Here is a 12,329-nt window from a genome sequence, read left to right as displayed (position 1 = left end):
CCGACAAACTGAAGCTAAAAGATCTCAAAAATCAACACATCATGGCACGATCTAAAGAAACACCTGAGAAACAAAGACACTGACATCTATCAGTCTGGAAAGGGTTACAAAGCAATATCTAAGGCTTTGGGGCTCCAGTGAACCACAGTGAGAGCCATTATACACAAATGGATCAAACTTGGAACAGTGATGAAGCTTCCCAGGAATGACCGGTTGAACAAAATTACTCCAAGAGCACATCGACCACTTATCCAGGAGGTCAAAAAAGAACCCAGAACAACATTAAGCTTCACATGTCTCACTTAAAGTTAGAGTTCATGATTCAACAATAAGAAAGAGACTGGGCAAAAATGGCAGCCATGAATTCCAAGATGAAAACCACTGCTGACAAAAAAGAACGTGTGTGTGTGTGTGTGTGTGTGTGTGTGTGTGTGTATATATTTATATAGTGCAAAGACATCCAGGATTCATCCAGGATTAAAAAATAACTTGTCAGGTGTTAAATGAAAAAATATTTCAGTATTTTTATCACAGTAAAACTCTCAACATTCTCTCATTTACATGTACAGAGTAAAATTATTTTATAAATTGTCACCAGGGGAGTGCTTTTTGCCTTCAGCTTTAAAAGTCCGATAGCATGTGTGGGCAAGCAGTGTGGACACACAGGTTGTGAAGTTGATAACTCGAGAATGAGAAGAAGTAGGAGTTTGAAATTGATACCGTAGGTGTATCTACTAAAAATCTTGGCCAAGTTTGAATCTGGTGACCTTGACTTCAAGATCAGAGGTGAGAGGTGAATGCAGTAACTCGAGAACAAGGCAATGTAGGATTTTGAATCTGCTAGGATGCTCAGAGGCAACACTGGCAGCTGCCAGTGTGTTTTTTTGTGCTTTTATAAACCAATATACATGTGTATTAATGAAGAAGAAACAGAGCAGTCTGTTATGAAAGCTGAAGCTTCTACAATTTTACATCTGCCTATTATGCTTAGTTTAATGGGTGAAAATAACCTGACCATTATCATATTTCTGAAAAAAAATCTAGTTCTTAGAGTCCTAGCCTCATCTTAGCTGTCATATATGATAGCTCAGTGATGAGGTCAGTTGAAAATGTCTGCCTCTAATTCCCTGTGTTTGACCCAAAGGTGAAGCCCATCAGAATCTAAAACATAACAGATATAACATCCTGCATTTCACTGTTTTAGATGTTATGCTTACTCACAAGGAAAATCTGAACCTTGACATGAGAAAATCTGGTCATAGAAGAGGCGACTGAAGTGCTATAGGACGATAAAGATGTAGTTGTCGCAGTTAAACTCCTGCACGTTTCTCCTGTGCTGCACTTCCTCTTGACCTATCTTTCTCTTGCTTTTCAAGTACTGAAGGATAATTATGTGGTGCACATATTTAGCTGTATTGCACTGAAGTTATTTAGTATAGTTTCATTTGGATGCTGAAAATTAAGTGTTGCAATTAGAAAACCTTCCTTTTGAAAAGCGTTTCCTATCATCAGCATTCAGCTCTCAGAAATAACTGTGCAGTTTCACATTTGTATTGTAAATGCAGACAGTCTCTGTCTGTTATAAACACATGTTTGAGATGCCGGTCGGTAGATCTCCCACATAACATTGCAGTTTTTGGCTCTGAATATTTCAGCTGATGGCCACAAAAGCACAGGGGACTTTCAACCTTTATTGCCAGTTTTATGTCTATCAGTCATCCCTGATTTTAACTTGTGCACAGCCACAAAATGCCACATTTACAATTGTGGAATCAATATAGCTATATAAGTACAGGAATTGTGATTGTTGTTTTGAATGGTTGTTGTTTATAGCCAGTAAATCAAACAGAAAAACAGACTGAGTAAATCTAGGTGTATAACAGAAATACTGTAGCCCAACTGTGCTTCTCCATACAGGCCATTTACACTTATAGACACAATTAAAGGCAGTATTCCAACAACTGATGTTAAGCTCAAAGTTTCATAATTCTGCAAAATAAAAATACAGTATAAATTAGGAACTTATGAAGTTAGAGACTAGACAATATCTGGAATTTGAGAAATTGCGTGATTCCTCATCCTTACAGACACTTACCAATAGCCACTCTAATTTTATCCCAGGGTAAGTAATAGCTAGCTAGACAGTTGTAGCTGCTACTACTCGGATGTGCTGACTTGCTTTGTGTTCACTGTGAGAACCCGTGTGTGCGTGTCGCTCTGCTAGTGTGTGTGTGTATTAAGTGCTGCTATTAGTGCGAAGGTTTACAGTGATTAGTTCTCAGTTTGCAAAGTACAGTGACTGTGACAGAGCTTGACACCAGTGCCGACATGCTGTGTTTTGCTTTATTTTAAGTCCTCTTTATTACTTTCTCATCTCCCTTGTTATTTTTCTACAAGTCGTACACACTCTCTATTAGGGCTGCCACAAACGATTATTTTGATAGTCGACTAGTCACCGATTATTTTTGCAATTAGTCGACTAATCAGGTCATGCATCCATTGGACGTAAAACGTACAGCTTATTGCACCAGCACGCATCTGCTCTTATATAACTATCGTTAGCTTACAGCTTGAAGTGTTTAAGGTATATGCTAACTAAAAATAAAGACAAGATGATAGTTTGTTAAATTTTAATGAAATTTGCAGTTTGCTCCTTGCTATCTAAAATATAACAGGACACCGGAGTATATTCTCGAGCATCTCACACTTCTGATAATCAGTTGTCTGCTTGACGTTTAGTCAGCTGTGTAAAAACGATAACTTTAATCTCAGCCAAACCGATTTACTCAGGAACAAATAAAATACTAAAAAAGCCAAACAATAACATTTTTAACTTATCTAAGTGACTTATATTACATGTTTAACCTGAGTAGTGAAAGACGGCGATGGATTTGAAAACGATTTGCTGGGAGTCTGGTGTTCTCACCGGCTCTAGTGAGCCTTGTACCCCGGCTAACTATCGAGCTAGTGGGTAACAGACGTCTCACGTTAGAGCGCTTTTGAAAATATGTGATGTCTTGATAAACTGAGCAGATATTTGAGGTTTACACAGCTACAGTCAGCCTGAAAACACGTTAAACTTTTTTTTGTGACCCAAAAAGAATAATAAGAGTAATATTAAAACTAACTAGCTGCCGCCATTGTTGACTACTGCGCTGGGCCACGCTATGAATTCTGGGACACAGCTTCTTCTTCTTCTTCTTCTTCTTCTTCGGGGTTTAACGGCAGCTGGCATCCTTTTACATGCAGTGCTGCCATCTTCTGTTTCGGTCTATTATTACACTCTTAAATACCACTACTTATTCCTGCATCTTTTTGGGATCTTACAAAGCTTCAAACGATGCGTCGACTATTAAATTAGTCGTCGACTATTAATCGTGATTAGTCGACTAATCGTGGCAGCCCTACTCTCTATTGTCGTTGTCATGATGCCATGCTCATTCACCTCGACTGTATCGGTCCGAAGCTCATACTGTTACGCTATCTTGCACTTAATATGTAGCCGTATGTTATGAAACCTAATTTTGGGTACATTTTGAAGTTATTATTTACATCTATGTGTTTCCTTCTAGAAAAATACTTGTCTCTTGTTTAGAAGTATTACTTTCAACACCAGCTCTCTGTTTGTAGAAATGTTTAACATAATCCAGGATTTCTTCCTGCTGATTGATTTATAGATGAGTTTAACTTAGCTCAGAGGGTTAATAATTTACTATTTCATGCAACTACAGTGTAACTGAATATGCAAATGTTGTTTGTCCTTGTGTTTTTCTACATTTGGGAGGAGAGGAGCACAGGTGCTGCAAATATTTAATGCATCCTGTATTATTGCAAACTTGACTATTAAGTACACTTCTACTGCAGGAACAGACAAACAGCTGAGCACAAGCAGGCCTAAACACTATTACAGGGTGATTAACAGTGTTGTGGCTCTCTCTTTGTAGATAGCTGCAGATGAATTCATCTTGAGGCAGTATACACTGTGATTGTGGCTTAGGTATTAGTGTGAAGGTTTGCAATGATTAGTTTTCAGTTTGCAAAGTACAGTGACAGTGACAGAGCTTGACACCACTAGCAACATGCTGTGTTTTGTTTTATTTTAAGTGTCCTTAATTACTTTCTCACCTCCCATGCTATTCTCCTACAAGCCGTGCACGCTCTTCTCTTTGTCTTTCTCTGCTAGTTCAGCTCAGCTGTATGAGTCGGATGCTCATGCTGCTATCTAACCTGTCACTTTGGGCTTTAGTATTAGTGAAGCTTAATATTGGGTAAATTTCAGGCCATGGAAGTAAGCTTAAAGCTTACATCAGAAGAGGCGCAGAGCGTGTGATTGTGTGCAGTTGCAATGAAGCAGGTTCTCAACCAATATTTCCCTATCTCGAGATGAAGTACCTTATGTGGAGTCTCACCCAGTACAGCCTCTTTACCAGATTGCATTCTGCCTAATGGGAATCCCCAGAGCTGCAACCATCAGTCAGTCCTGACATTACACATAGACCAGGATACACACACAGTCATATTTGCAGCCACACACAGCTTCTACAACCTAAACGTGAACCCGTTCTGGGCGTGCAGCTCGAGCATGACTGAGGGCTTTATGGGAAGTTTTACTGCATTTTTCTCTCCTCCTGTCTCAGATCTCATGACACACATTAGTGAGCCTCCTCCAGTGTGGTTCTTAATAACAGAGGTTTTGACAGGTAACCTATTGGCTAACTCTGAATAAATCTTCTCACACTGTATTAGTGAGGTTAATAAAGCTGGGCCTTTCAAGGTTAGAACTTTGTACGGTCTCGTTTTCTGAGATTAATCACACTGAATTCCTAAATGCTACAAATTAGATGTTAGATTGACTTATTTCCAAAGGTAGTCTTTATATATATATTTATTATAGTGTCAAAATTATTGCATTAATATGTATTGTAGTCACATACACTGTGATTTTGGCTTATGTTTACCTAATTTTGTTGTATTTGATAATTAAAAAATACTATTAGTCTCATTGACTGAATAACAGAGCAGGTGTTTTATTATGACATAATGCATTATTGATGGACTTCTAATGCTGTCAGCAGGTGTTTTGTCATTTATATTCATTCTGCTTTACTCACTGAAAATGTTAGCGCAAAGGGCCAGGATCTACAAACCTGACATCAGATTGTTGGTAAATTTTTGCTCAGTGTATTTGCATACCTTTATTTTGGGAAAATAGTTGGCAGGTTTATTGTTGTATGTTTTTGGATTTTGTACTACACTAGTGTATAATCTGTAATATAACACATAGTTTGTATTGCCAGTGCATGGACTTTGGACTCCTTGTGGGTATTTGTGCCAAGCGTAGCATGAAGGAGAGGGGGGTTTCCCTAATGTTGGGAGGAGTTCTTGCTTTTAAGCAGTTTGAGCTTCAGCCGTATGAGCTTAAAACAGAAATTGGCCTCTTTTTTTGGCAGCTTGTCCATCGATGTCAAGACAACGACCAAAACTTTTCTTTATGTGATCTCTCATTTATGCCTCCATTTCTTTCACGTGGGCTGATGCGAGCCACTTTACTCTGGTTTCACTCAGTGCTCTCTATGCCGTCTTCAGCTTGTTCATAATGCTGCCATCAGGCTCCTCACAGGCACCCAAAAAACAAGATCATATTACACCTATTTCAGCTTCTCGCCATTGCTTGGTTGTGAGGTTTAGAATTGATTTATATTTGTCTGTAAAGACCTTCATAGTTTGGCTCCTTATATCACTGACCTTTTGCACTCCTACACCATTTTTAGGTGCCTCAGCTCAGCTCATTAGATTTTTCTGGCTGTCCCACACTTTAGATTCACACTTAGAGGAAATCATGTGTTCTCCATGCGTGCCCCCAAACTATGGAGCAGCATTCCCATCACACTCTAAGGTGCTCCCTCCTTTCTCTTTTATTCACATTCATTGGCTTTTGAGTCTCTCTGATGTGTTCAGTGTGTTTCTGTGTTTTTGTCTGCCACATTTGTATATGTTTAGCACCTATCAGCAAATCCAGCCCTCTCGGAACTTTCCTTTCTTTAAAAATCGATTCCCTTGTTTACTTTTGTATCAATTCGGCCTGCTGTGCAGCCGACTCAACTTTTGTGAAGTTAAAAGGAAATAAAAACAAGATTATACTGCTGAACTCGTTAAAGGCCCATTTATTTCCACCTCCACCCTTCAGCCACCCCTCACAGCGAAATTAAAACTCTTCTTATTGAGTGTTATACGTATTTTTAGAGCATACTATTACACTGTCCTATGCTGACATGTGATTAACTGCTCATATATTATCATTTAATAATTCAGACCCGTTTGTCTGCCCTGTACTGACACAGAAAGCTATTGATCATGAATGTATAATGAGCATCTAGTAATTGATGATGAAAATGAGGAAGAAGAATAACGAATTATTCTGCACAGCATCGTAAATCAATGTGACAGACACCATTGTTGTCTTATTACACCTTATTACACCTTATTACACCTTTCACCCTGGAGTCAGAAACAAGCACCTTTCATTAGGTCATTAGAGAGCCTTCATTAAGATAGTGTCATGTGGAGTGGACTATACTGGTACTGGAATTGCGTGGTCTGTGCCTTTTGTGGATTGTTTAGGAAGTAAGAAAGAAAGATATGGACATGTCACCTGGTTTATATTGAACTATCAAGGGCAGGTCAAGCGATATATCAGTTTTAAATCAGATATATCAGTGTTATAGTAGGCATGACATCATCATCTTTGGTTTCCAACATTAGTTTAAAACTGTTCCATTTGCGTGAATAATAAACTAGAGGAGTGTTTGTCCTTAAATGTGTGGCTGTGTCTAACAGAAACACACATCAGCATGGAAATGAGGTAGTCACAAAAAAGCAAGAAGGGAATATTGTAGTGGGGTTTGAATGACCGCTTCACTGTGAGTGCATGAATGCCACAATCACAAACTTCATTTCCTTTGATGAGTTTTCTCCTAAGACATTAGTGATTGTTAAGGGGTTTGATTGGAGCATTGTTTGGGATACTTGCATCCACTTGAATTGATTTTTAAATGGAAGCATTAGACTTTGATGAACCTTGTCTATATTTTCACTCTGTCCCTGTAATGACTGTGTGGCAGCCTCATTTAACTGGAGCTGGAACTCATAGTTTTTGAAAGTGTCTCAAATTCACAACGAGTACTGCAAAGTCAAATGCAAATGATGAGAAACAAGCTTTTTTCACAAGGTCGGCAGTGTTCCCGTTCATCATTTTGGAAAATTATACGTACAAGTTATTGTCTATAATATTTTCTCATAATACCAGAAACAATGAGCTGAAAAAACAGTGAGATGCTGTACGCTTCATGATTTTTGTCACATTAAGACTACAGATCCTGTTTGCATTGTCCCAGGAGGAAAAGCTGGGCTTTTCCACATGATGACATGAGAGGCTGCGTGAGGGATGGGAATAGGATTTTTGATAATGTGAGTGTATGTCAAAGCTGTGCATTAATACCAAAAGCAAGAAATCAACTTGAAACTATTTTGGGGAGTTTTAGTGAAGACATTTCTTCAAGAGAGACAGAAGGGAGTGAAATAGAGAAGAAAAACACAGGAATGTTGCGGGAATGTTGTGCGATCTATGAAGGGGTAATAGACAGAGAGGAAACCGAAGAGGTCATAATGAGAGTGGTTGTCAACATTATACCAAATGTGGAAAATAGCTGCATCAACTGAGCTGCTGTTTTTCGATCACTCTGTCTCCTCAAACCTGTGTGCTGCATCGTCTCCACTGTGTCAAAATAGTAATCCTTCAGATTTCTTTGAATTATTTGGGAAATCAACAAAGTTGCAGGGATGAAAATCTGGTTAATGGCGCAGGTGGTGGTGAGTGTAGATTTAGTTGATGTGGCTCTCTGTGGTGTTTCTGGCACGCATCACATTTCAGGCCATTTGAGCTCATTGACCTCTCTCAAAACCTTCAGTTTACTTTACAGTAGAGCCATACGCTGACAAATTCAACAGCTTTAATGGTGGAAAAAGAAAGGCCCTAAACTCCAACAAGCACGGCGCTCCTCACCTGCAGTCGGGTTTTGAGCTGTGGGCTCTTCAACTGAAAACTGCTCAGACTGATACTTTGAACAGTGAGAAGCCACTCTTGATTTAATGTGCACTGTGAACATTCACGAGTACACAGTGGTGGAGTACACTTTAGCTTGTTTCAAGTACAGTCATAGATTTGCCCTCTAAACTTACTCTGCAGTTAATACAGCACTCCAGATAGTGAAATAAAGCATTAAAGGCCCATTTAGTAAAGGCTGACATTATTCTCTTAAGGTACGCTCTTGAACTTTAATTGAAGAGTGTGAGTAATACTAATAATGTTTTCTTGTTTTGGAGTGTTTGTTAATCCTTTTTCAAATGACCGTTTAAAGTGAAATTGAAGATTTTGTTGGAGTGGGTGTTTTTATTTATTAATTTATTTATTTATTGGATAGTGGATAGCGTGCTCTTACTGCAGGCCCAGGTGTCCCACATGGCAGTTTGCCTTACTGGCAAAGAGACACAGAGAGCAGCGCTTTTATGGCCAGTGCTCATTAGTTGTTCTGAACAGATAAATGTCTGGTGGATTATGTTCTCAGCTGTCTTTCAAGAAGACAGAGAGCTGCTATCAAAAAGAAGTGTATCATGGGCTTTTAGATGTGTTGATGTTCCACTCCCGGGGCAAATTTACCTGGTCTGTACTCCTCCGAGTCCTCTCTTAAATACATTTATTTCTACTCTCGGATACTGTTACACAGTTTTTGTGGTTGGTTTTAAAAGCATCATACAAAATTAATAGATTAACACTGTGAATGTGAAGCACGCATTAGCTGTTTGTGTTCTTGGTAATTTCTTGTCTCTCAGTCAGATCTCTTTGCTCACTTACCCACTGGTCTGTGGAGCCAAAGATTTGCTTTAGGAAGGAGGATTAGGAGGAAAACCAAATCTTTAATATCTCATTTCGGGGAAATCATGGATTTTCGATTACACCGGCGGCGCTCGAGAAAAGCCTTTGTTCCAAATACAGAGTTTAGTGCTTCCGACCTGTTCACTGAAATGAACTGAGACGCACAAACATAGCAACAGCGCTGACACAAGCATCATGTTAGTAGGTGAAGCTTCATGTGAGTCAGCCAATTTTATCATTACTGAATCTGGTCCCATAAGCCTCCTTTGCTGACTCTTCCACCCATTCAATTCAATGAATTAAACATCCAAACCAGTTTCAGTTAAAATACGTTATATACATATAAGATGATTTCTTTTTATTTCATTGTTCAATCTTCACAGGTGTAGGCTATCTTAGGAGTATAACTATTAAAGCAAAAAGGCTAAACACACACTTCAGTAGCTGTTTTTTTCTTTCTTTCTTTTTTAATGTCAAGCCAGTATCAACATTGCTCAGATAGCAAGATTTTCCTCGTTCCACTTGCCTAGTCAACCTGATTGTTTCCTGTCCAGGGAAGAGCTTTAGAAATCCCCTTGTGTAAAGCTGAAAGAGCAAATGTGACTCAATGTTGTGCCCAGAAAGCTGGGTTTTGGATTTCCAGATGGTGTATTTAAAGACTTTAGAGTTTAAATTTGCTTGTGATCTTCTCAGTACCTCATATGTTTTGCTCAATATTTATTAGCATAAGTGCAACTTAATGGCAGAAAGACAGAGATACGTAATCACTTTCCCATTGTAGCACTTCAGTACCCAGAGCACCCATTTTTGTGACTTTTGCGTGTTTTTCCTTATACCCAGTGTCCCTCCTGTTCTGTAGCTTTCTGCTCATAAGGTGAACAAATGTCCTGGCAAACCAGTGTCCCAGTGTGCGGATGCAGACTGTGTGGAGTGAGGAGGTGGACCCAAGTGCCGATACTCGAAAACTAAACTCAAACTTAACAGAAGGCGAGCCGTTTATTAAGGCTGGTAAAACATTACAAAACAAAAGTCAAAGGCGACACTAAACAATAATCTAAACTGGGAAGAACTAAGTCTAAACATAAACTCTGGAACGTGAACATAGAAATCTGGCATGGAAAACCGGAAACGTGAAGACTTGGCATGGATTCATAGATCTGGAAACATGGCATGACATAGCAGGATAGCAGACGATCGGACGAGGAATGAATGAAAACACACAGACTAAAGGCACACAGGAGGTGACCGGGGAAGTGGAAACACATGGGAAAACAGCTGATTAGAATGAGCATAATGACACTACAGGGTTAGTGAAAGTAAACACAGTGAACATGGGACACCAGACCTCTTCAAAATTAAACGGGAAATATAACGGGAAGCAGACATGACAAGAGCTTGATAACATAGGACACGCATACGTGAAACACGCAGACTCAACATGACAAACCGACAAGGGAGACATAAACACAGGGGGAGATGACACAAATGGATCTAAGAAACACTGAACTAAATGGCAATCAAGGCAAAGTAGAATGAGCTTATATAACCTAATAAACTTAAGCATAAACCATAAACATCAAAATATATAAAAACTCAAAACGCTGGGTCAGATGACCCAGGATCGTGACAACCAATCCATGACACCTCTTACAAAAACCTATAGCTTATTGATCTATCTACCCAACAGCCCACATTTGAGACATAAAACTCCTAATTTTTATGGGCTTTTCCCAAGTGTGCAGTCTTTTGAAAAATCAGATATGAATGTCATACATAATAGTCGGTTTCCAAGAAAGCATCTCTCTGCTCGCTTCTCTGTGCTGTACCCACTCTCACTCATATTCGGTCACCCACAGCAAAAGCCTTTTCTATTTCATACTTTTCAGCCTGCATGTGTTTATGGCCTCATAAAGCTGGCACTGTGGGATGCAGAAGGTCTGAATCAATGATGTGTGTCTGAGGAATATTGACCTGCTGGGATATAGAACGAGAGCGAGATAGAGAAAGAAAGTTGGAGCACTTTTAGAAAATAATGCCTTTAGCTGCACACTGTGGTTTGGGACAATTTCAGATAGTTCATAAATTATCAGCTCATATCAGTGATATAAGATGTTGCAGCGTTTTCTTGATTTTTTTCTTTTTGTTTCTCTGACGTGACTTGCTGTATATGTTTTCCTCTCTTCTTCTTCTTATCCTGTCATTCGTGTCCTCCTGCCGCAGCTTCCTTGCAGTAATGTGTCAAGAGCAACGGTGTGTAAAAAGCTACATGTGTGTGTCTCTAGTGGCTCTGCAAGTGAGCTTGAGGGTGTGTGAGTCATTTTAAATGTGAAGAAATAGACACCTTTGCCTGATGAGAGCAAAGCCTCCTAGCACTGAAAAAACCCACCACTTAATATGTTGCATATGTTAAACTATTGAGTATATTATAAAATTATACTGACGATAATCGTCAACATAATTACTCATGCTTCATTTTTATTATAGTGACAAAATAACCCAGTCGACAAGTCGTGTCATTACTGTTCTTTACTGCCTCTCATAAGCATCAGCAATGTCGTTATGTAGGAGTCAGATATTCGCTGGTATTGTCATGCTAATGATAGGGAAAGACTCTATCTTGAACTGATGAGACGTGCAAACACTGAGCAGAGAAGCTTTTATCCACTAGTTCCCGTGCTGTCAGTCAGCAGTTCAAGCTCTTTAAGAGAAAACAGAGCAAATTGTTGGATATAAAAGATATGCTCTGTGGCTGCTATTGATCTCTGTTGCTTGTCAATATTTAGCATATGTTAATGTACAACATATAGCCAACATTCTTCCTTTGACTTTGGAAAGTATCGTTAACGTGCAGTGCATCTGCACATCTCTGTTTGTAGATAAATCAGAATTGCTCGATATTACCATTCCCTCCCTTGGTGTTTTGGTCACAGTGGATGATAGCACAACAGTGATTCAAGTCACGTACTGTATAAACAGTCACATCAGGGTACTGTTTCATTGGAAGATATTACACATCATAATTATAGTTACCCAAGTCAAACAGATTTTGTTTAGATATAGTGCAATATCACTAAATTTGCCTCTAGGGTTTTTCTTTTTAACAATCTGTATAGAGTACATTACCCTTTACTCTCAGAACATCATGTTAGATAAGCACAGACTCCCCAGCAGACTCATTAACAGAGGGGAAATAAGAAAACCTTGGGTAGATATAGAAAATGCTTGAAAACAGATATGCAGTAAATGAAGACAAAAAAAAATGACGAGGAACTTTTAAATGACAACAGATGATAACTTTGCAACAATAAAATCATATTCGTCTTCAAAAACTGCTGGCATTGGGACACATTCAAAATGCACTGTAACTTTGTACATTTGTGGTAAGTTAGGCAGCTGA

General features: G+C 39.0%; 2 protein-coding genes across 2 annotated transcripts in view; both read left to right on the top strand.

The window, feature by feature from the left end:
- Positions 1–4,226, top strand: part of LOC102204155 (multiple C2 and transmembrane domain-containing protein 1) — a 52,817-nt gene extending 48,591 nt beyond the window's left edge. Inside the window, exon 3 of the mRNA XM_005722419.1 lies at positions 4,184–4,226. Coding sequence (XP_005722476.1) covers positions 4,184–4,226 — 43 coding nt within the window. The remainder of the gene's footprint in view (positions 1–4,183) is intronic.
- Positions 4,227–11,483: 7,257 nt separating this feature from the next.
- Positions 11,484–12,329, top strand: part of mctp1a (multiple C2 domains, transmembrane 1a) — a 68,205-nt gene continuing 67,359 nt past the window's right edge. The window contains exon 1 of the mRNA XM_005722418.2: positions 11,484–11,493. Within this exon, the coding sequence (XP_005722475.1) occupies positions 11,484–11,493 (10 nt within the window). The remainder of the gene's footprint in view (positions 11,494–12,329) is intronic.

Source organism: Pundamilia nyererei, unplaced genomic scaffold (assembly GCF_000239375.1).
Source record: "Pundamilia nyererei isolate P.nyererei 1_Seehausen unplaced genomic scaffold, PunNye1.0 scaffold00006, whole genome shotgun sequence".
Taxonomy (NCBI): Eukaryota; Metazoa; Chordata; class Actinopteri; order Cichliformes; family Cichlidae; genus Pundamilia; species Pundamilia nyererei.
The sequence above is the reverse complement of the archived record's forward strand: the minus strand, read 5'-3'. Positions and strand labels throughout refer to the sequence as shown.